Raw genomic sequence first — 25009 nt, forward strand, 5'->3', positions numbered from 1 at the left:
TTAATTCAACCCTGTTTCATTTATATTAGATATACATTATGTATATATATACATTATGTATATATATACATTATATATATATATACATACACAATATTAGAGACAAAAGAAACCCAAGAATGTGTCACATGTGCTTGAATTGCAGGTTCTGACTATAACAAGAACATACCTTGACATGGGCCTTAGAACACGTGTACGAATTTGTCCTATATATGCACGATACAGTGCATAAGATAAGCAGTGATTAAATAATGGGCTACTTTAATTGCAATCCTAGAACATGTCTGCTACAAATGGTGCACAGTGACTGTATTTTTTTTATCATCTTCAATTTGTATTTGCATTATTTCTTTGCATGTTTAAGGCAGGATTAACTTTTTTGGGAAGCAATTCAAATTTCACAGTGTGGGCTACAAGTAGTCAGGACTGACGAGCAGATGTCATTGACACACGATGTTTCATATGATGATGATTTACTTTGCTTTGTCACTTCTACTTGGTATGTAATTTTCTGTTTTCATTCAATTCAAAATAGAACCTGAAAGCAGAAAAAAAATCTAGTTTTGTTTTTAATGAAAAAAGCTCTTTTTGATTAAAATTGTATGTTGCCTTTGATAAATGTTCTGTTGGCAGTCCTAAAGAAAAATACATCTGAACATACGCTTTTGGTAACCCTCAAAAAAATTATTATAGCAAATATTTGACCACTCTTTTGCATTTGCATGGACCCGGCTTTAAAGCGTAGTCCACATATTTTTAGTAGACTTGAGGTCAGGGCTTTGGGAAGCTCATTCCAGAAGCTTTATGGATCATTTCTCAACAACTGCAGATTCCAAGATCAAACAATTTTATGGAAGTACAAGTTATTGTGCTGTGTCATTACTTTGCCAAGTTTTGAAAGAAGACACACTGTGAACCCAAGATGAGGGGACATTGATTAGGATGTGTAGAAACAAGTGAGGAACCACCATGTATTCATGTGTGTGTATGTTATATATAAAGCAATAACACATCAACAAAATGCTTGTTTTTTTATGAATAGGTGTGAATGTGAAAATGAGGCAAGTTGTATAAAGTGCTTTAAGTTGTCAGGTAGAGTAGAAAAGCACTATATAAGACTCAGTCCATATAGGTGGATGAGGATTGTTGTAGTTATTTTTATGACTGTTTTGATTAGCATTTATTTTGTCACCTGGAGACCATACTTAAACTTGCAAACACAGCCCATCTTTCCATGCCGTGTGCACTACATTAATATATCCTTTGTCATGTTCCTTAATGTATTCTACTAAAAAAGAAAAATTATACAGTCTTGGAGGCATTCCTCAGTTTGATTCAAGTGTAAAAATGAAGTTGGTATGTGACATTATAGAGATGGTAACGTGAATGATTACTTTTCAATAGTATAACAATTTAACAGTAATTTTTAAGATTAATTAAACATTTCTATAACTTCTTATCTTCTTTGTTTCAGGTTTGCTTGTGATACCTGTTATTACTGCGTTTCCACCTGGTATGAACAAATAAATAGCCAATATATGTGATTTAAAATCACCATAAAGTGATAAATTATGTGTGATAATTATTGTACATATTTGATTTGCATTGTGCAGGTTCTTGTGATGGATACACCAATATAACTCAGTCGTGGCGCAATCGGGGATTTGACGCTGCTTATTTTGGTACCACTCTTGTCAATGACCAGCAGCTTCTTAACAAATGGTGGCGCTTTACAGGGATTGGTGGAGACAGAGTTATTATTAATTGTGTATCCCATTATCGTGGTGGCACATGGGGTTCACTTTTTATTTCATCACCTTATCCAACCACTGAGTCTCTGACACCAACAACAGTAACTGCATATGGCTTCTATTATCAGTGTACTGACAGGTCCGCTGTAGTGAATATAGCTCTCTGTCCTGGAGGATTCTACGTGTATCAACCAATGAGTTACCCATATTCCCAGCAAGGATATGCGACCTGTGAGTAGTAACTAATTCTTGTTACCATGCTTCTGTTCATTTTTACTGCTAAAATAGAAATCTTAGCTTGAATCCCTTTTTCAAATATTCAGAAATCATTCATTCATTCATTCTTCTCTTGGTAGAGGTGGATGCATCTTTTCCCCCTCTCCCTCCCTTATCTTTCCCTGCTTGGCTTCTATGTTCTTTTCCAGTCTTGTCTAACTCTAACCCTCAGAGAGTCTCTCAGTCTTGTTCTGGATTTGATCAACTAGTCCCTTAATGAAACTGACATTGCTTGATGGTCAGTTGTGTCGTGTGCCTGGCGACACTCTCAATGGGGGACATTGAACAAGATGTGGAAAAATGATAACAGAGTTTTCGCTGTTTGGAGCTGGTTCGGACCTGGTTCGGACCTGGCTTATCGAAGAACAAAGAAAGCGATTACAGCTGTTCAAAACCCCATAAGGCTGGCCAACATGACTGACGATGGGCAAGCTGTGAGTACTCAGACTGTGTTTATTGAACACAATATTGATAAGATCTTGGAAAAGCTCATGGCTCCTCAATGGGAATTGAGAGACTTGATGACCAGTGATGGACATTTAGACCAACTGTGAAATTGGAATGCAGTTGTTCGTTCGAACCCAAACAACCATGTCCTTCATGCAGCTATCCAAGGCCAAGACTGGCCAGAACAACAATTCTCCCTGATAAGAGGACTGTATTATGACTGTCTGCTCCTATCCCTTAAGGTCACCTATGTCAGGTGGAGGAATGTTGACTTTTGCTTGACCGGGTGAAAGGACTCTCGCTCTCAAGTTGAACACTCCCTCCCCCCTCCCAATGCCTCCGTACGCTTACTCCCACCCGAAGTAGACAGGCGGACCTGTCCAACACCGGACCAGGCTGCTGTTTATATGGGCTAACTCTTGACTTTTTTCGTACCTCTCTGATCTTTCTTCCCAATGTTTTGCTTGTGTATTCTATGTATGGTCAGAAGGGGTGCTCATGATGGCGCCGGATCATCTGGCAGCCTGTAAAACAATTTCCCTCAGGATAAATAAAGTATTATCAATCAATCAATATCAATTCTAAATTGCTGAAGTTAGTTATCTGCAGTGCTGAAAGTACTTTAACTGGCATGGTCTCCAGGCCTAAGCTCAGTTGGCTGGTCACATGACTTGCAGACTAGGAGAGAGGAGTGCACATTGGTGTGATCAAACAAGTGAGGCAAAAAAACTGAAGTGATTAAATCACACACACACACACACACACACACACACACACACACACACACACACACACACACTAATATTCTAAAATATGATGGTGTTCAGTTAAACTCTTATGTTTTTTTAACCTTCTACGACTGTAAAACTATGTCACTAAATATCTAAACCCTAATTTCAAAGGGCAAAACTCGCTAAATTGAAATGTTTTTTTTGTTGATAGTCATTTATGTTATGATTGTGTTTCACAATTGTATATGTATTTAGATCATTATGACTGTAAGCCAGACTCTTGTGGACCATTGGCCAAGTGTATGCCAGATGGAGGCTGCAATTGTGAGGATGGTTATGAAATCCCCCAAAGCCACCTTCCTACTCCGGCTTCATTTGGTTGTGTTGGTAAGTACGTGAAATTAAAAATAAGTAACTATTCTATATTTCTTGTTTATTCTTATGAAAATAATGTGTAAAACAAAGTGCATCATCTTTTGATCCTGATGTCTTATGCCTAAAAAAAATGATCTGGGCCTTACCAGGTTAAAAAAATAATTTGATCTTTCAAAAGGATAATGCAGAAGCTGCTACTCACAAATCAGAGTCCCTTTATAGATAAAACCTTCTACCCTAAGTTGGGAAAAAAAAGGTTAACATTTTAAATTATGAGGAAAAAAAAAGAGAATATTACATAATAAAGATTTATTCCTTTACTCATTCCTTTTAAGACTTTAAGTGGGATCACAGGTAGGAATATTTGAAATTCTCAAAAATGTGTGGAATGTGCTGGTCAGTTTACCAGCATGCCATGCGATGAAGCAAACTAACTTCTTTAGTAACAAAGTTGACAGTGTGAGATTGCATTTGCAAACAGCAGAGACTAATCTTTATTGTAACATCATCCCCTGGAATAGGGTCAATAAAATATGTCCTACAGTATTTGGAAAGGTTAATGAGGATTTGGCTGAGGATATGTTGTCATATCCTTATCTCCATCTTTCATAGGTGAGACATCCATAGGCATAGACTTGGATGGAAAACATATTTAAATCCTTGACTTTGCTGTTCTCCCAAACGTCCTTCAAACAGCCTTCAAATTGTTTGCAAATGGTCTTATAATTCAATGCTCACATGGGCAATGACAGTGAGACCTGTAAGGGTGTAATTGGGCAGAACCGCATGCCTGATCTAAACCTGAGTGGTGTTTTGTTATTGGACTTTTGTGCCTACCACTGTTTGTCCATAACGAACACCATGTTAGAACATAAGGATGTCCATAAGTGCACATGGCACAAAGAGCACTCCAGGTCACAGGTCGATGGTCAATTTTGTAATTGTATCATTGGATCTGCAGCCGTATGTTCTGAGCACTCGGATAAAGAGACCGAGCCTTTCACTGATCACCACCTGGTCTTGAGTTGCGTTAGATGGTCGAGGAGAATACTGGACAGACCTGGTACGCGTAAATGCATATTTAGGGTGCTCTGGGAAAATCTGGGAGAGGCCACTATCAAAGAGATCTTCAACTCCCACCTCTGGCAGAACTTTCACAGCATTACCAGGACACCGTAAGTAAGGGGGGCCATCAAGCTGATCAAAGAGCTCTGGGTAGAGACCACAAAATTGAGAATGTGGATACAAGTGGCAGAAATGAGCCTTCTCCAAAGGATGGCTGGCCTCTCTCTTGGAGATAGGGACCATGCTGAATGATATAATGATAATGAATAATGAATGATACAAAGATTTACAAAGATTATGTTATAAATAAACTTCACAAACAAACTAAAGTAACAATAAATAACTAAAAACAAAAGAAAATAAACTTCACTAAATGTCAATACTGTTAAAGTTTGCAGCTTGTTTGTTATTATTCTTTTTGTCAGATATTGATGAGTGCCAGAGGACTACAGGGATTTGTGGTCCTAACTCAAATTGTAAGAACACCGTTGGGTCATATATATGCACCTGTTTGAATGGTTTCAGTGTAACAGATCCAACACTGCCACCTGGAACGTCCAATAGATGCACAGGTACCAATAAAAACACAAAATAACAAAGTCTATATTTAATGCTTATACCTGTGGGTGTATACCAGGTTACGCACCAACTGATCAATCCAAAGAACCCAGCAAGACCAACATATGTACTGGTATTTACAACATATTTACAAAGGCATTAGCTGAAAACTGTAGATATAGGCAAAGAGACTGCAGTTTAATATGAAAAAATGCAGAATATATACAAAAGAAACAGGTTCAGTCTCACAACCTGCCGTAGTATTTTTTGACCTGCAGCTTGAATTTGATTAAATGTGTTTTACAGATATTGATGAGTGTGCTGACCATGTGTTGAACATCTGTGGAGCAAACTGTAACTGCACAAATTTAATTGGATCTTACAACTGTACCTGCCTTACTGGTTATCGAGTGGACAATCCACATGTTATAGCCAGCATTGCTAACCCATGCAATGGTATGTGCTATTTCTATGCTCTTTTGTTTCCAAAAGCAAATCAATATATAATTTCCAAAAAACAAACAAGCAAGAAAAACAGCCCCTTGTGTTTCTCTCACCGCTTTAGATATAGATGAGTGCAGTGAAACCCCTGGACTGTGTGGTAACCAAACTGTGTGTACTAATGCACCAGGCACCTTCTATTGCTCCTGCCCTGATGGATTCTACCCATCAACTGGTGTAATTTGGAAGGCGGGCATCACTTTTTGTAAAAGTGAGCAAAGCTAACATCAAAGACATTTTAGATTTTCAAAAGTGTTTAGAATTTAAATGTATTTTTTAAATTTACTGACAGGCCTTGAAGACATTCTAGATGAAATCAAACCCCATAAGGTAAGACTCGTGGTGCTTTATGTTTTAGAGGCTAACTGGCTAACTTTTTAATGCATAACAAAGTTCATTAATAATAATGTTTCATGATTTTTTCATGAAAGATCACTTTTTCACAGTAAAACATTCGACTGTAATTAGACAGTTATACAAAACTTAAATCCCTGTTTTTTAAAGATGCAATCGTGTAGCAAACATAAACTAAACCCAAACATAAAGATGCTATGCTATGCTATGCTATTAATTTCAGAATAAGACAAAAGAGAGAGTTTTCCTTGATAACCTCGGTGAAGATCTGAAGAACAATACAGGTGTCCTTTTACCCAATGTGGTACGTAGTTAAAAACATTAACTTGTAAATGCTACACAACAAATAGGATGTAACGTGATGCACAGAAAACACAGCAGTTATTTTTCATCTAACACAATTTTCTCCGTTCTTGACATCTTTGCAGACAGTTGCAAACTGCTTTTCTACATCTATGGTACTGAAAAGCAAACAGAGTCATAGCTTTATATTTCCAGTTTATTCATTTCATTTGCTTGTTTATTTGTTGATTACAATAACTCAAGTCTTCTGTAGATGGTTTCAGGTGTTGGAACACTTAACATCACAAGTAAGGTGAGCAGTGAAGGAGACGGGGAGACTGGTAGTGTTATTCTTGGCCTCTCAGAGCAGCTCGTTGTTGCAATGACTCCGTCGACTGAGACGAAAATAAAAAAGGAAGTGCACACTTCAACAGTGGGTAAGACCAAGCTCAACTTTACGCTAACAGGTCAAATTTGAGTTCTTAGTAAATGCAAACATAATTAATGCATATCTGTGTTCAAGATTTGAGTCTAGTGGCAATTGGTTCATTGAGCCATGATAGCAAGAGTTCATCCCTCTCTGCCAAGGAATATGAAATGAAAATCAACTTGGAGGATCTAGCCAGGGCCAACAATGGTAAGAGCTTTTTTTTTTAAAATGATGACTGACACAGGTGCATCAAGATGAATGTGTTTGTTGTTGTTGGGTTTTTTTATGATGTGACCACTTCCAGGTTCTATATCAGCCGCCTTTCTGACACTAGATGGGATGGAGAGCATTCTCAGTCATCAATACTTCAAAACCAAGGATGTGACAGAGATGTACTCAGATGTTTTAACTGCCATAATACCAGGAATAAACACCACCAACCTGACAGAGCCTGTCAACTTTACAATTCAACACAAGGTGTAGCATCAAGATTGTACATATAGAGTGTTGTGAAAAAATGTTTGCCCCCTTCCTGTTTTCCTGGATTTTTAGTATGTTTGTCACTTAAATGTTTCAGATCATCAAACAAATGTAAATAATAGACAAAGATAATGCAAGTAAACTCAAAATGCAGTGTCTAAGTGTAGGTGTTTGTCATTAAGGAAAAAAAAGTAATTGCCCCCTAACCCTAATAACTGGCTGGGTCAACCTTAACAGCAACAACTGTAGTCAAGTGTTGCAATACGTGGCAATGAGTCTTTTACAGCTCCATGGAGGAATTTTGGCCCACTCGTCTTTGGTGAGATGAGCCTTTTGGTCAGAACTGTTTTACTCTTCTGTGGATGACATTTTTGCTGAGTCTCTTTCTTATTCTTGAAGCATGAACTCTGACCTTAACTGAGACATGTGAAGCTTTGTTTCTCCGTTGTTTCTTTAGATCGTGGTATGATGTCTTTCTCTCTTTGTCCAATATTAACATTTGTGTTTAATATGCAAGACACCAGGAAATCAGAAAGGGGGCAAACACTTTTCACACCACTGAATGTATTGAAAAAGAATCAGACTTTTTATTCTTACCATTGCTTATTTTATTTTTTTTTTTAGGAAGTACCAGAAAATGGAATGGTCACTTGTGTGTACTGGGAAGCCGGGGAAGCCGAAGGTGGACAAAATGGAGAGACGATGCGTTGGTCAGAAGAGGGTTGCTGGGTTGCATACTCTCACAAAAACTACACTGTTTGTAGCTGCTCACACCTTTCTACCTTTGCTCTCATAATGCAGATTGGGGAGGTATGTCAGTACTTGTACATTTTTCAGATTTGATTAAAACCCCACAATTTGACAAATGGAAACATGCAGTGTATATAAGCGGTTAAATCCCTTTTTACATTTTTTGTAATCAGTCAAAATTTTCTATAGAACTTTAATTCGGTATTCTGTCAAACTGCTTTGTCAACAAGTATAGTACACTTTACATACCCAGTTTTAGACAGTTTATCCCACACTTCTTGGCATATGCAGAATTAGAAAGAGACACAACATTTCACTAGCAGGGACCACTCCCTTGGTAACGATGAGCAATGAGGGATGAAGGAGTGTGATTAGTGCTGCGGTTTAGGGAAGGCCTTGAAGGGGACTGGCAACAGCTCTCGGGCTGGGCAGAACCCCCTGTACTAACGAGAAATAAAGGGAGGAAAGGAAGAGAGGAAAGAAAAAAGGGGGTGGGGTATGAAAATGAGAACTGCGGGTATTGGAGAAGGGGGGCTTTTATAGCCTGAGGCCAGAGGGGGCGTGAAGGGGGAGTGAATTCAGATGATATCTCAACAAAAATTGCTTAAAAAATCTTTAACTTGGAATAAGTCTGAAATGGATCACCTGGATCTTAGACATTTGTCAGCTTTAAAGCATTTCAATAAGCCAATAAGTCAAGCACAGTCATAGCCAAATTTACATCCATTTTCATCAGTATCCATGTGTCTCATTTTCAGCCTGCGCCACAGAATGACTTCTTAGAGTGGCTGAACCGGATATGTGTGATTATTGGACTATTCTTCTTGGCTTTGGCCATCTTTACCTTCCTTCTGTGCAGCTGGAATCCCAAAATTAACAACACAGCCCGTCTCCACCTCTGCCTCAACCTGTTTTTTTCACAACTGCTCTTGTTGTGGAATGACAAATACACTGATAATAAGGTACAATGTGGCTAAACTGCAAGAATTATCTAAGGATTCGCTATTGTGTTCCAATTGTCCATAAAGCTTAAATGTATTTATCTGTCTCTACAGCTGGCCTGCACTGTCATAGCAGGCTTTCTCCACTTCTTAATTGTTGCCAGTTTTGTGTGGATGTTGCTGGAGGCACTACAGCTCCACTTGTTGGTACGGAAGCTCTCCCAGGTGAAAGTCATCCGACGAGATGGCCTCCCCAGGCCAATTCTCTACCTTGTTGGCTATGGTGTTCCATTCGTGATTGTCGGTGTTTCTGCACTGATGTATTCTGGTGGATATGGACGTACTGAGGCTAATGTGTAAGTCAGATACAGTGCAATGCACCGATTTATGCATTAAATTCTTTTATTACTAAATGTACAAGACTGGATAATGGTCTCTAATGTGCGTTTGAATTGCAGATGCTGGCTGTCAGAAAAACGAAACTTCAAATGGGCTTTAACAGGGCCAGTGATAGCGATCCTTGCTGTGTGTCTATTTTTGTGTTAGAACTGTATTACACATTACATTTTTTTTTCTTAAAATGATCATTTGTCTCAAAATTAAATTATAAATCTGATTATTTTATCAGATTAATTGCTTCCTGTTTGGTGCAACTTTATGGAGTCTGCGGCCCACCTTGGCTAACATAAAAAGTGATATCTCTCAGTCCAAAGATACAAAGTAAGTTTGAGGTTTATTTAAAAAGCAAGTTCAAATTCTGAGTAATCATTATGATTTTTGTGCAGCTTTTTAAAAAAAATGTCACTCAGTAGAGACTCCAGACTAATTGCAATTTCCATTATGATTCTGATTATTTGCTAAATGACAACACAGATTTTTCCCTATTTCAACTACAATTGACTTTTTTCAATGTAAAATATTATTTCCATAATAAAAAATAAATAAATAAACTGAGTTTTTCTCTTTCAAGCATGCTAATAATTAAATAGAAATGAGCTGCTGTATACCGACCTTTATATCAGACACTTGCATCATTTTCCCGCAAACTTATGAATTCCCCAGATGAGAGGACATCAACCCTTTTTCCTTTTTTCTCACCTGTCTGTAATTTTCCTTTCACAGCTCTTGCCTGACTCTCTTACTTGTGGTTGGTTCTGATCTCTGAATAGTTGGACTCACTTTTCACTTGTTGGCTAATTTTTAAAAAGTACAGAATTAAGTGTTTGATCAGGTTTGTTATAACAAACATTTTCTGTGGTCGTTTACTTTGGCGAACTTTGTGTCTTCACTCGTGGTGGGGAGTTTCCATGCTGACAACTTGTTGGCATGCGCCTGTGAGTGTGCGCACAACTATTTGCATGCGTTTCCATGTGCAAGTAAATCATTTTTTATTTGTGCACTGTGAGTGTGTAGAAATAGTAGTTTGTAACAATTTGCTCACGAAATGCATGCGCAAGACGCCGACCAGCCAGTCCCCCTTCTGGACCAGAGAAGACTGGAAATCGGGAGATACCTTTCCCTTGCCAGACAATCAGTTCATCTCTAGAGACTAAATATGTCTTCCTGTTTGATTATAAGTGCAGTTACAGTAGAGAAATTAATTCATTTAGCATACTGACTTTTTTTTATTTAACATCCTGCTCCAATGTTTTGTGAAGAACTGTAAAAACCTTCTGTTGTTCTGTTTGCAGGTTGATTTTGTTCAAGATATTGGCCCAGTTTGTTATACTTGGCTGTACCTGGATTCTTGGCCTGTACCAGACAAACCTGTTCTTTCAGGTTGCTTTTATAGTTCTGAACTCCCAGCAGGGTACTTTTCTCTACATTGTCCACTGTGTCCTCAACAAGGAGGTAGACTCGTTATACCAGTGTTTCTTAACATTTTTCTTACATACTGTATGTCAAACTTTTTATAATTCATTCTTTATAAGAATGCTGCACAGCAAGAAGGTCCTGAGTTCAATTCTACCATCAGGCTGGGGTCTTTCTGTGTGGAGTTTGCATGTTCTCCCCCTGTTTGCATGGGTTCTCTCCGGGTACTCCGGCTTCCTCCCACCATCCAAAGACATGCACTTAGTGGGAATAGGTTAATTGAGTAATCTAAATTGCCCATAGGTGTGAATGCGGGAGTGAATGTGAGTGTGAATGGTTGTCTGTCTCTTTGTGTTAGCCCTGCGACAGCCTGCGACCTGTCCAGGGTGTACCCTGCCTCTCACCCTACGACAGCTGGGATAGTCTCCAGCGCACCCCGCGACCCTGAAAAGGATAAGCGGAACCGAATAGATGTATTCTTTATAAGAGAAAAAAAAGATTTAAGTCAAAATGTAGTTAAATAAAAGCTAATCTCTGCCCCACTATCAATGGCTCTGTGGCTTTATGGATCTATCTATAGGGAATGCACCACATTAAACACCTGTTTAATAATGACCTGCTCTGTGATTTAACATCATCTCTAGTTAAAACATATTGGTAGTATTTTTTATGAATTTTATAGTGAGAGTTACTTCATTTATTTTTCAAAATGTGCATTTATTTCATATTCTAGATTAGAGATGAGTATGTGAAATGGCTGACCTGTTCTTTCAACAAGACCAGAGAAGGCGGCTCAGTGGTAAGTTTTGCATAGCAGTCACTTGACCAATAAGACTTTTTAAATTTAAAAGCTAACCTGTGTTGTAAATGTGACTGCATAAAGTGTTGCTTTGCTTGTAATAAATTTAAACCTTTTGTAACAATTTTTTTTAGTTTTTCTAAAGTATCTGCACTACTTTTTGACAGAAAAATGCACCATCAGTGTCCGACGACTTGGACATCCCTCAAGAGCACAGAGACTGATGTTGATAAATAAGTGAAGGGAAAGATGGAAATGGAAGATTTATATACTTTTCTGCTAACAACTGTTTACTTTCTTGTCAAATATTTGAATTTGTACTGTGAATCAACCTTATAAGTTCGTTCTGTCATGAAAAATTAGTGCATTTTATTTAATACTTGTGCTTTTCCTTATTTAGAAAGTGTTTTAAACTGCTACTTGCTGATTAAATGTCCCAAGTGTTTCTCCCAAATGTTCAACTTTACTTTGAAAAGGTTATGGCCCTTGCACCGAAATCATACATCAGATCTTGGGTTTCACAACCAGTTATTAGGGCTAGAGGACCATAACCTTTTCCACACAGGGTCAGGAGGGTTTGGACAGCATTTTTTCTTTAATAAATCTAGTTGTTAAGCAAACATTTGCTTACTTAAGTTTTAGTTTTGCTTATTTAAAGTTGCTTAATGACGATTGATCAGCAATTGACCAATGATTGATTCAGTGGTTGGAGTCAACTATTGTACAAGTGGCTTGTAATGCCCAGTTTTACAAGACAATAAACTGCTGTTAATGCTATTAAAGTGGTTGGTTGTGGGATTTACATACTGCTTAATTTTACTCAATAAAGTCACCTGACACCCAAAGTTCTGTTTTTTGTCACTGTTTAAATGACTTTAAAGTAAATACATTATTTACTTTAATTTAGAATTTAGGAGGAAGAAAGTTGGTCACTAATTATCAATGTCCCATAATAAGGTTTACTCATCATGGGTGCCTTTTTGGCATGAGGAAAGGAAGGAGTCTTGCCCTTTTTACAGGCCTGAAATACAGCCCCCCTGAAGCACAGTATGGCTACATTTTTCATGCAGGTGCCATGAGTACTGCAGCTTGATGAGAGCACACAGTAGGGCACTGGTGGAGGACAGGCTGAAGGAGGAGTAGTTGGTAATGTAAAGCAAATGCAGGCACTGATCATACACATATGAATTAGCATACACAAAACACTGAAACGGTTCGTCTCGAAGTAGGAGTGAGCTCTGATGCAGGTTTTGACTGAAAGCTTGAAATGGTTTTTTTTGTGTGAAAGGACAAATATTCAATAGATCAGAAATACGAGATGGCCTACAAAAAAAAAAGTAGGACAAGCAGGACAGCCCCTATTTTTTTAATTTCACAAATAAAATAGCTATTTGATCAATTTTGAAGTGTGCTTTAAAAGTCCTTAGTCTCTAAATTGATTTGGTGCAGATTTTACAGGATTAGTTTTGGGAATTTTAAGTATAACTGTGTTCATTGTCTTTGAGATCTGAGAAAGGAACTAAAGAAAAGAATAAATGCTTCACAAACCTGAAAACACTTTTTCACAAACATGAAAAAGACATAACATAAAAATCCTGCAGTCAACAGTGTGTGTATCTTTCCTAGGTCCTTAACATAGTCAACACAAGTTGGTGAATTTGCATTGCTTTTTGCATTCACATAATGCTTTTAAAAGCAATATTTGGGTGTTGTTCATGTTTTACAATGTGAACATTCACAACAGATCTGGAGACTTGACTTGACTTGTCACTATGGACTGTGCCTTGTCACTTTTTCTGGGTAAGTGAATTTGACAGAGAAAATAATTTTAAAGGTATTAAATTGATGTCAGTGCTAATTTTAATGAGAAAACTAGATTATTAAGATGGAACAAATTTTTAGTTTAGATTCTGGATTCAAAGACACATATTTCTAATCAAATGATGGTAAATTATAAACAGTTATGTTTTAGGTAGCATTTCACAAAGATATGTGTAAATTTCAGTTAATGTTTACAATACTTTAATCGCAAAAGTTTTAGTTTTTGGTTTTAGCTGTTGAAAATCACCTTTTAAAGCAATGAAAACTAGTTCATTCACCAGTATTTTTCCCTTTGATAGGTTTGTTTATCATACCTGTCTCTTGTGATTTTCCTCCTGGTATGTAAGATTTTTTGCTACAGCAAATACTAAAAAACCCACAGCAAATCCTCCAAAAACGTGTAAAATAACTACTATGATACCAATGCTTGCTTGTTATTTGCAGGTTCTTGTGATGGATATACTGAGATAAATGAACCATGGCGGAACCTAGCCTTTGCATCTACCCCTTTTATTGGTTATTCCCAAAATGATGCAGATTTTCTTGGCAAATGGTTGCGCTTTACAGGGATCGGTGGAGACACAGTTGTTACATCCTGTGTAACAGTCCAAGCTGGTGCTACACTTGTCCCCATTTTTATACCATTTCCCTTACCAACTAATTTGTCTCTGTATCCGACAAATGGGACTGCAAATGGGTGTGATGGACATCGTTTTTTAGTGAGTGTGGCCCTCTGTCCAGAAGAATTCTATGTGTATAAACCAGAGGATCCCCTCCCAGCTCCCAACATGGTATATGTAACTTGTGAGTAGAGACATTTTTTGTGTGTATAATTTTAATTTGAAGTTTTATTGGTTTAAAGAATTGTGTGAAATGTACATGATGTGTTTAAATTTGTATTTTACAGGCAACATCTTACAAGCAAACATTACTTACAAAATACACCCAAAAGTTTCGAAACATCAATTCTCATTTGGACAATTAAGAAACATTTTTAAACTTTATGTAACGCCAGAGCTGCCATTAGTGATATTTGATAGGAAAATAATGCAAAATGTCTTTATAATAATAATAATAATAATAATAATAATAATAATAATAATAATAATAATAATAATAATAATCATTATATAAGCCCAAAATCCATCTGAAAAGCATTAACATAATAACATTTTGACCTGGTGTGTTAAAAAGAAAAGATTTTCTTCAGTTAGTAATCAAGTAATCTAGTGCATTACTACTAAGAAAAGTATCATCTGATATAATAGTTTTTTTTTTTTGAGTAACAGTAAAAGTAACCTTACTGAGCTCAAAAATCATACAACAATTTTATTAAAACGTTACAGCCTCTCCACGAGAACACTGGCAAAGTTTACAGTGTTTAATGACTGAGACTATGTTTTGTTTATGTGTTGCACATTCAATGTAAAATGTGTAGACACATAAAACCTTTGTGCTATAATAGATAATGTAAATATGAGCTGTATCATTCAAGACATGCTCAAGATTCTTTGAAACTATCTTTGAAATGTGAAACCTATGTGAACTTATGTTATATGAAATGTAGTAGTATTTTTTGTTGGAGAAGAATTTAAATAGTAAATTAATCAGTTAATTATTTTGTGAAGATGTTTTCATTTAATATAAAATATTATAAATAACAACAAATTTCCTATACTTAAACTAATAGAAATGTCTTGCTGTTTTTATTTCAAAAAACAAACAAACTGTAACACGTCTTCTGGAGGAAGCTGACACTGATAACTGATACATGTTCTGGTAGAATGACATTGAATTTGCATTACGCAGTTTAAAAGACATTATAGGATGATGTGTAAAAGTGCAAATTTCAAAGTCAGAAATGATCTTGCAAATTTGCAACCTTCATGTGTCATAATAAACTGCGCCTTTTTCTGGGTAAGAAAACTGTATTCTTTCAAATGATGTGAGACTACTTCCAAATTTATCACCTGAAGATATCAAAGTAGCTCATGTGGACTTATTTCATTTAGTTTATGTAAGTGCTGTTGATTTTATTTGAAAATTAAGTTATTTAAATAGAAAACAGTGAAAATCACATTTCAAAAAATATGTATGAAATATATAAACAATGCAATTCATTATTGATTATATTATCATGATTTCATTATTTTAGTAATTAATTATATATGGAAAAAAGTTCAATATGATATTATTGACTTTAAATAAAATATTTCTGTAGTGCTTTGATAGGTCTACTTGTTTTTCCCAGTCAGCTCTTAACCTGAGTATATAAAAATATGTTTTTAACTGATGATTTAAATTACAAAAAAAAAATGCTGTCAAAACCAGCATGGCCGTGTGTAAAAAAGCCAATGTCTCCTAAATGTAATAACTGGTTTTGCCCCCTTTGGCAGCAAGAACTGCAAGTTTTAATTCAGCTACACTGTAGATGGTTTTCAGCTAAAAACTGTTTAGGTCACCAAAAGCATCTCAGTCTGATTCTGGACTTCGATTCGCTCACTCCATTAGTTTTGGTATGTTTTGAGCCATTCAGAGGTGATTTTGTTGGTGTGTTTTTTGGATTATTGTCCTGCTGCAACTCAAGTGAGCTAGCAGCACAAAATGATGGTCAAATGTTCTGCTTCAAACTTTTTGGTCTAGAGCACAATTCGTGGTTTTATTAATTACAGCAAGCCACCCTGAAGCTGCAAAGCAGCCCCGGACCACCACACTACCACCACCGTATTTGACTCAAACTACGATCACATTTTCTGAATTCTGTGTTAGTTTTACGCTAGAATAAGCCTCAAACCTTACAAAACGTTCAACATTTGTCTCATCAGTCAACAGAATATTTCCTCAAAGACTTCGAGGGTTAATCAAAAATGTTTGTAACAAATGTAAGACGAGCCTTTCTGTTTTGCTCAGCAGTGGTTTTCTCCTTGAAACTCTCACATTTTTGCTCAGTCTCTTTCTTATTGTTGGATCATGACTGGGACCTTAACTGAAATTAAGTGTGTAGTGCAGGTCTTTAGATGTTGTTGTGTTTTCACTTGTGAACCCCACCATGAGCTGTTGATGCTCTCTTGGAGTAATTTTGGCACCCTGGATTTTTCCAGGGAAGGTTTCTAGATAATGGCTGTCGCTTAAGTTCCAAAGTCTTAGAAATGTCTTTGTAAACCTTTACAGACTGATACATGTCAATTACATTGTTTCTTAGCTGCATGATGTGTAGCTTTTAGCGAGTTTTTAGCCTATTTCACTTTGTAAGACAAGTGATTTTATGGTTCAAGAGTTTTGGCAGTAATTGGATCCGGGCATGGCTAATGGAACTGAACTTAGCTTTTACAAAAGATCCGGTTAACTGTTAATACCTGTGAATTTATGACTTAATAAAGGGAGGATATGCTTCAAATAGGGCTAGGTAGGTTTGGATTACTTTTTTTCTCTTAATAAAATAACTGATCATTTCAGAATTTTATATTTTATTAATCTGTGTTAAAATAAGTTTTTACTTTTATTAACTTGTTTGATGATCCAAAAACATTTAAGCATTTTCAAATACTGATTCAATTACTTATTATCTTTGTCTTGTGAGTGTATGCCTTGTGTTGATGAATTTCTTCACTCACAAAAAATATTTTGTGATGGATACAACCTAAAAGAGTCTGGGAGTAAACTACATTGACAAAGTAATAGGCATCTTTCCACTCAGATGCAGTTACACAATATTTATTTTTTTAAGCAAATATAATACTGAAATAACAATAAAAAAAAACCAAGTTAGACAGAATAGAACACAAAAATCAAATATTAGATTAAAACAAACGTATTCTTTGATGTAGGTGTTTGTATTGGTGCTGTATGGGAAAAAACATCATTTGCATTCTTAATAAGATGGCTACACTAAACTTCATTTGATTAGGCCGCAGTATTTTGAAAACTAGCAAAGATGTGAAACAACTTGCCAGCTATGAACTGTTTTGTGCTTCGCACAAGCAAGTAACATGTCTGTTACTATATCATACTCATAAATTTTTATGAGCAATGCATGCTGCATTCATGAATTTTTTCTTAATATAAATAATATATATAATATTATTATTTATCCTAATATATAAAATAAACAATACATTATTTATTGGGAATATTATGTTATTCATAATATGAACATGTACCATGATTGTATATCTATTTAGATCATAGTAAGTGTACTGCAACGTCTTGTGGACCATTGGGTAATTGCACAGCAGATGGGGGATGCATTTGCAATGATGGATATGAAATGCCTCCAAACTCCCTGCCTACTTCAACATCATATGGCTGTATTGGTAAGAAATTATAGTACATTAAAAACAAGATGTTATTTTCAAAACAGCAATATTTATATATTTTTTATATTATGATCAATATGAAAATACATAATTTTCAAGATCGTTACAGAAATCTAGACCTATAATGTTTACACCAGTAATTGTAAAAGCTGTTATTTATAAACAGACACTCAGAAGCAAGTGCATCCTCTGGACTAATATGTTTTTAAAGTTTGCAATTTGCTGATTGTATATCATCTTACCAGATATCAATGAGTGCAAAAGGACTCAAGGAATTTGTGGTCATAATACCAACTGTTTCAATACAGTTGGGTCATACAGTTGTAAATGTTGGGAAGGATTTCAACTACCAAAGCCAATACTAAAAATTAAAGTGACCCCTGGCTGTGAAGGTACAAATCAAACAAACAAACAAACACAGAAATAATCCTGTTTCGTTTGCTTTATATTCACTTTTTAATTGTTCTATGTGTAGATATTGATGAATGTCTTAGTGGTGTCTGTGGGCCATACGGGACCTGCTACAACAACATAGGAAGTTTTGTGTGCAACTGCTCTGAAGGCTTTAGGGCTGATTATATAATGTCCCCTATTTGCCAAGGTCTGTATTGCACGTTACAATATTCTATCAAGTGAACTTCACTGGACTGTTCATATTACTGTTAATTACTGAGTGTGACTACAGAATATTTGTATGCATAGTATATTAAGAGTTGTATAAGTTTCTGTGAAAGGGTGGTTTGTACTTTTACAACTTTAAAATGCAGTGTGATAAGAACTAGCTGTAACTTTCTAACTTCAGATATTGATGAGTGTTACAACTCAACGATATGTGGTCCATATTCTATCTGCCAAAACCTGCCTGGAAATTACTCCTGTAGCTGTAAGGTGGGTTTTGAACCAATGGATATAACTAAGCAACCCAATGAGACCAACGTCTGTATTGGTATGTGAAAATTGATTTATTTATATTTGAAGTCACTTGTGTTTGCTCTCTCTCTCTGTCTCTGTGTCTCCCTGCTATTTCAAAAGTATTTATGTGACCACTACAATGTCACAAGATTGTTACTGAGTAAAGAAAGGCCTAGGCTGACAAAATACATTAAATCACAGGGTCATTGCTGTTTTAGTGTCAGAAGGATGAATTAATGATGAATTATCAAATTGTTCAATGAAGCACTGGCAATGTCATGGCTTGGCTAAAATCATACAGACTTTTTTTTAAAAAAGGAAAGACGAAACACGTTGTCACAAAATGTGGAAACTATGCAAAGATTACATTTAATCTATTATCGGTGGATAAAACATGAAAACATACTATCCAGATTTGGCATTGCTAGCACAATTTAGCTGCACAACCTGTACTCGTTAGATTTTAAACTAACAGAATAGTCTCTTTTCCATTATTACCTAATTGGACAGACTAGCCAAGATTCCTCCAAATATGCGTTTATTGTTGTCATAGAAATGTGTCCAGGCATCCGCTGATGTAATTTTTGTTTTTCAGAAAAGAATATATGGCTTCTTTTGTTGATAACATATTTTTTTTTAATTCATGTACTTCAACAGATATTAATGAGTGTACCCTACCAGTGTGTCGTACATGTATAGACATCTGCGGACCAAATTGTAACTGCTCAAATGCAATTGGATCTTACTTGTGCACCTGTATCCCTGGTTATCGGATTAACAACCCAGCCTTTATAGCCAGCTATTATAACCCATGCAGAGGTTTGTGCTCTTGTTTGGTGTTTTGACATATAGCAGCTCAAATATGATTAAATGCATAATAATTAAATGATCAATAAAAACAGATTGCCTTGCATGTGTGTGTGTGTGTGTGTGTGTGTGTGTGTGTGTGCTCTCTATACTGCAGATATTGACGAATGCACTGAGACACCCGGTATATGTGGTAAAATGACTGTGTGCACTAATGTACCGGGTACCTTTTACTGTTCCTGCCCCGATGGATTGTTCCCCACAACTGGAATCGTTGCCTGGATATTGAATGTCACATATTGTCAAAGTGAGTCAGTTTCAACCATAATTTTGAATTGTTTTAAGGTTATTTATTTGGTTAGAGGGCAGTTGATGTTCACATTTTTAATTTACTGACAGGCGTTGAAGATGCTCTAAATAAAGTTCCAGTCAAAGAGGTGAGACCCATCGAAATATTTACCTTTTAAAGGTGCCTTATTTTTTGTCACCAATGCATAACAATGTTTAAACCAATATTTAGCTCCATTCAAATAAAGCAACAGGAAATTAAACCATGATAATTACCAGACAGTGCTTTGTAATAAATGAATACTAATACTGCACATTGAATGCAGGGTCTGACAAAAGAAATATCGTTCATCAGCAATATGCAAGATGACCTGAAAAACAATACAGGTGCCTTCATACCAGAAGCGGTATGTAGTTCAAAAGTGATGCTTGTAAGCCAGAGTGTGCTTTGTTATATATTCAGACATTTGTAACTAAAAATAATATGTTAATATGTTATGTGATGTACTGAGTAAACCATAGTACATTTTATCTAACGCCTTTCTCTCTTTTCTTCATAATGTGTTTTCAGACGGTAGCCAACAGCTTTGCTGCATCTATGGTACTTAATGTCCAGCCAAAGAAAACATACCATATTCCATGTCTGTATTTACATTTACGTGTTTCACTGATTAAAATGATTTACATTTTTGCAGGCCGTGTCCGGTGTTGGACCACGAGCCACACAAAGCAAGGTGAGTAGTGAAGGAGATCGGGCGACGGGCAACGCAATTCTTGACCTTTCAGAGTATATCGTTGTTGCAATGACTCCACATACCGAAAACCAAACCAAAAAAGAAGTGCACTCTTCAACAGTGGGTAAGTTAAATTCTAATATTTTGTAGCTTGACTATATTTAAAATTACTGTTGGTATGAATTAACTGATTGTTATCTATTTGTAAGATCTGAGCCTGCTGGCCATTGGTCCAGGGAGTAAGGATAACTGGAATACCTCCCTCTCTGCTAATGGAAATACCATGGACTTCAACTTGCAGGCTATAGCTCATGCTAACAATGGTGAGAGAGTATTTTAAAAATTAAATATACTGACAAATCCAAACTGTTTTTATTTAACGAGTGGTTTTCAATTTCTTTTGTGATGCGAAACCTCCCAGGATCTGCAACAGCTGCTTTTATGACACTGAATGGGATGGAGAGTCTTCTCAGTCATCAGTATTTCCAAACAGAGAAAAAGACAGATATGTGTTCGGATGTTATCACAGCCATACTACCAGTTAATAACACTAACCTCACAGAGCCTGTCAACTTTACTATCTACCATAGGAAGGTACAGCTGCAGAATCTCAACTCTACATCTATTAATGCAGAGGGATACAGACTTTTAATGTTTCTTCTTTGCTTTTTCAGGAAGTACCAGAAACAGGAACAGTCAGTTGTGTTTACTGGAAAACCACAGAAACTGTAGGAGGAAAGTCTATGAGCTGGTCAGAGGAAGGCTGCTGGGTTGCATTCTCTAATGAAAACTATACAATCTGCAGCTGTTCTCACCTTTCTACATTCGCCCTGATCATGCAGATTGGGGAGGTATATAATTTTTTCTTCTTCTTTTTTGATGAACTTATTATTAATTTGTTATGGTTAAATAAATATTAAAATCCAGACAGATTTTGAGTGGTGGATGCACAGACTTTGTCTTTTCTTCACTTCATTGTGTTGTAGAAGTAATTTAATTTGATAAAATAACTCTTTTTTTTCTATTAGCAAACACTGAGTGACTCAGAATGGCAATACATAGGGAAAATTCTTGCAAATCCAAAATCTGTTATAAAAATTTTAGAAATTGAATACGGTACTTTGTGGAACCTCCCTTGGCCACAAACAATCTCCTTAGCTAGTGTATAAATGCTTGGTACAGGTTGATTTAGCCAGTTTATAACATTCTTTCCAGAAGTACTTCTGGTCTAGTAAATCTATGTGTCTGTGAGCTAAAGGGTTGTCAGCGGTTTGTCCCAAAGCCAACTGTGAAGGGACCTGAATAGTTACTTGCATACTAAGAAAAATATGCAGTAAGGTCATTTTAATCACAATCTACATATGTCTCATTTTCAGCCTACACCATCAAATCCTTTTTTAGAGTGGCTGAACCGGATATGTGTGATTATTGGACTATTCTTCTTGGCTTTGGCCATCTTTACCTTCCTTCTGTGCAGCTGGAATCCCAAAATTAACAACACCGCCCGTCTCCACCTCTGCCTCAACCTGTTTTTTTCACAACTGCTCTTGTTGTGGAATGACAAATACACTGATAATAAGGTACAATGTGGCTAAACTGCAAGAATTATCTAAGGATTCGCTATTGTGTTCCAATTGTCCATAAAGCTTAAATGTATTTATCTGTCTCTACAGCTGGCCTGCACTGTCTTGGCAGGGCTTCTCCACTTCTTAATTGTTGCCAGTTTTGTGTGGATGTTGCTGGAGGCACTACAGCTCCACTTGTTGGTACGGAAGCTCTCCCAGGTGCAAGTCATCCGACGAGATGGCCTCCCCAGGCCAATTCTCTACCTTGTTGGCTATGGTGTTCCATTTGTAATAGTGGGTGTTTCTGCACTAATTTACTCTGATGGATATGGTGTTACCTCCACAAATGTGTGCGTAACACATAATTATTTTCACATTTTCCCATGTGATCAATATTTTTCTAGAACAGGTTTGCTTGATTGATTATTTATTTACTTGTTTACGTGATTCTTTTGCAGATGCTTTCTCTCTACAAAGCGACATTTCAACTGGGCTTTAACAGGACCTATTATTGCTGTCCTAGCAGTGAGTACATTGAGTATTTGCAAGTGCGTATTGAGTGTTTAAAATCCTCATGTGTATATGTCATTTATTTAGAGACATGACTGTAGTTAGCTGTCATGTTAGGCCTTGGACATTTAACTTCTGTTGGACAAATGGTTTGTATTTGGCCCATGAAATGTAGGATTGGGTATAACATTATATTTAAAGCACTGCCGTGCCAAGTTGGATTGACAACTAATTGTAATGGAACTGAAGCAATAATCTATAATTAAAAGTCTGTGTTATCAAGTCTGTGGCAGGCTTCTTTTTACTTTGTACACCTAGCAAATATTGTTGTTTGTTTATTTTTCAAAGATCAACTGGTTATTGTTCCTTGCTACTCTCTGGAGTCTGAGACCCACTTTGGCCAACATGAAGAGTGATGTTTCTCAATCCAAAGACACCAGGTTTGAACATTCATGTACTGTTTTCACTAAGGTGACAATGAAAGTGGCACCTGCATGTAAGTGCTAATGCGCAATTTGTGACTTACATACATGTCTTTATAGTGGAACTCATTGTAATGTTAAGGTGAAGGATGGCTTTGGATAAATGAGCTGAAATAAGATGAAACACAGAAAATAAAGACAGCTTTTCTCGACTCAGCTGAGTGTAAACACAAATAATGTTAAAAAATATATTGTGCTCTTTGTTTTTCAGGTTGATAATTTTCAAAATCGTGGCACAGTTTGTCATACTGGGCTGTACATGGATTCTGGGCCTGTACCAGTCAAACCTTTTCTTCCAGGTCCTCTTCATCATCCTCAACTCCCAGCAGGGCACATTCCTGTACATCGTACACTGTCTGCTAAACAAGGAGGTAGACCTTAGCTTGAGCTATGCTCTTATTACATTTTGCTCTTTCATAACCTCTCATTTAAATGCTCCCACTAGGCCAATAGTAGCACAATGAAGGGAGCATAAAGTAAGTTTGTGGTTATTCGCTAAAAAAATGATCTTTGCTGGTTTCTCCTTTACTTTGTTTTACAAATTTTAAGAAGTACAATGTTCACAGTGTAACAATGATTATGGTTGTAAAGCTTTACATGGACTCTTCAGTATGGAGCTAAACTATTATACTGTACTGAAACTGTCTTTACCAGGTGCGAGAGGAATACATTAAATGGCTGACATGCTCTATTGGAAAAGAGACAGCTGAGGTAAGTCTTGTGAAAAACATTGAGTCCTGTCACTTTTAACCTCAGTCAGTGCAGCTCCTAGCCCAGCTGTTGCTAACAAATCAATGTATTTCAGGAAAAAGATGTGGGTTCGGTCACCGAAGATTTCGACAAGCCTGAGAACCAAAACAATGAAGGGAAGAAGGACCACTAATCCTAATGAAGTGAGCAACGCTAAAACAGACAACGCTATATGTATCGAGTTATTATCCGTGCTTTTTCTTAATTCCATTTTATTGTGTCTAGAAAGTTAACTGTAGCATAGCATATTAGCTTAATGGCTTAGCATATTGATCTGTATCATTGTGTCTTTTAGAGCCCTAGCTTGCTATTTTAACTGCTAAAGAAAAATATATTTTTAATTAAACCTGAATGCAGTGACTGCTAAAGTAATGCTCTTTCACAAGCAATTATTTCTAGGTGTGTTTAAGTTTTATTAGCTGTATGTTACTGTACTAGCTGTGCTATATTACAACAGTATATGTCATGTTAACACCATCAGTTAGGCCTGTTATTATTATTATGCTGTATAGATTTGAAATGTAGCTAACATAGCAGTAGAATACCAGTCTGACAGCCATACTGATTTTCTCATTCACTGACTAAACAGACCATCTCTGTACCTAATTTGCTTGGGTCTGGGAGCTTTTGCAAACATCTTGCTACTCACACCCTCAGAGAGTCAGGCTTGAAAAAACAAAACCTCCTACAAATAAAAACATGTGCTTCTCAGTTTATTCTTTCTTGTGTTATTTGCATTTTATTTACGTGGGATATGAGACACTTTGACGTAGCTTAAACTTTACAAGACAAATTCGAGGGATGTACAAAGCCAAGCATACTTTGTGATTTACATCAGCATTTAGCTTGCACACTATTTCAGAAAAATCACTCACAGGACAGAAACGAACTATTAAACTTGAATTAAGAAATAAAAAAAAAAAGAAATAAAAGGAGTGCAGGGATAAATCGTGTTTAATATGGTTTGCTGTATTGTCTGTCATTTATCAGAACATGCATGTAACCCTGAAAGAAAGTAACTTTTACTACCCTTCAGTTTCCTTAGGATAGATAAGGTATCACATAGTTGGTTCATCATTAGTGCTTCCTTTCTTTAGGGAGAATAACCATTAATTTGTAACATTAGGGCCATGTTACCCAGATCGTCAGTTATTTATTTGGGATTCACATTTATTGTAGATGATTGCATTCGTTGCTGTTTGCCTTTTATCATAATTGGAAAAAATAAAGTGCTGATGATATTCCTTGCATTGGAGATTTACAACAACATAC

The 25009-nt window shown here is 36.4% G+C and overlaps 2 protein-coding genes across 2 annotated transcripts; both read left to right on the top strand.

The window, feature by feature from the left end:
• Positions 1–3535: 3535 nt before the first annotated feature.
• Positions 3536–11776, top strand: LOC102793458 (adhesion G protein-coupled receptor E3-like). Its single transcript, XM_087840415.1, has 18 exons — positions 3536–3592; positions 5246–5336; positions 5510–5659; positions 5769–5915; positions 5997–6043; positions 6288–6362; positions 6487–6516; positions 6615–6777; positions 6864–6977; positions 7075–7247; positions 7875–8060; positions 8759–8962; positions 9056–9297; positions 9400–9466; positions 9570–9661; positions 10633–10792; positions 11487–11552; positions 11720–11776. Exons 1-18 carry the CDS (start codon positions 3536–3538, stop codon positions 11774–11776), a joined length of 2121 nt encoding a protein of 706 aa, XP_087696541.1.
• A 1548-nt stretch (positions 11777–13324) lies between these two features.
• Positions 13325–24333, top strand: LOC102776109 (adhesion G protein-coupled receptor E3-like). Its single transcript, XM_087840272.1, has 23 exons — positions 13325–13352; positions 13673–13711; positions 13818–14177; positions 17555–17686; positions 17935–18081; positions 18165–18290; positions 18492–18635; positions 19259–19420; positions 19566–19715; positions 19808–19845; positions 20023–20103; positions 20268–20297; positions 20392–20554; positions 20640–20753; positions 20852–21024; positions 21105–21281; positions 21807–22010; positions 22104–22345; positions 22454–22520; positions 22854–22945; positions 23199–23358; positions 23642–23698; positions 23793–24333. The coding sequence occupies exons 1-23, from the start codon at positions 13325–13327 to the stop codon at positions 23868–23870; spliced, it is 2964 nt and encodes a 987-aa protein (XP_087696398.1). The 3' UTR covers positions 23871–24333.
• The last annotated feature ends 676 nt before the right edge of the window (positions 24334–25009 follow it).

The sequence above is a fragment of the Neolamprologus brichardi genome, chromosome 4 (genome assembly GCF_056152115.1).
Source record: "Neolamprologus brichardi isolate AB-2024 chromosome 4, ASM5615211v1, whole genome shotgun sequence".
Lineage (NCBI taxonomy): Eukaryota > Metazoa > Chordata > Actinopteri > Cichliformes > Cichlidae > Neolamprologus > Neolamprologus brichardi.

Excerpts from the sequence above, each read along its gene's own strand:
- LOC102793458 (XM_087840415.1), top strand. The coding sequence starts at position 3,536 with ATGGTTATGAAATCCCCCAAAGCCACCTTCCTACTCCGGCTTCATTTG. Across the intron at positions 3,593-5,245 it reads GGCTTCATTTGGTTGTGTTG|TCTATATTTAATGCTTATAC; the intron begins GTAAGTACGTGA and ends AAAATAACAAAG. Across the intron at positions 8,963-9,055 it reads ACAAATACACTGATAATAAG|CTGGCCTGCACTGTCATAGC; the intron begins GTACAATGTGGC and ends CTGTCTCTACAG.
- LOC102776109 (XM_087840272.1), top strand. The coding sequence starts at position 13,325 with ATGGACTGTGCCTTGTCACTTTTTCTGG. Across the intron at positions 18,291-18,491 it reads AATGTCCCCTATTTGCCAAG|ATATTGATGAGTGTTACAAC; the intron begins GTCTGTATTGCA and ends TTCTAACTTCAG. Across the intron at positions 23,699-23,792 it reads TTGGAAAAGAGACAGCTGAG|GAAAAAGATGTGGGTTCGGT; the intron begins GTAAGTCTTGTG and ends AATGTATTTCAG.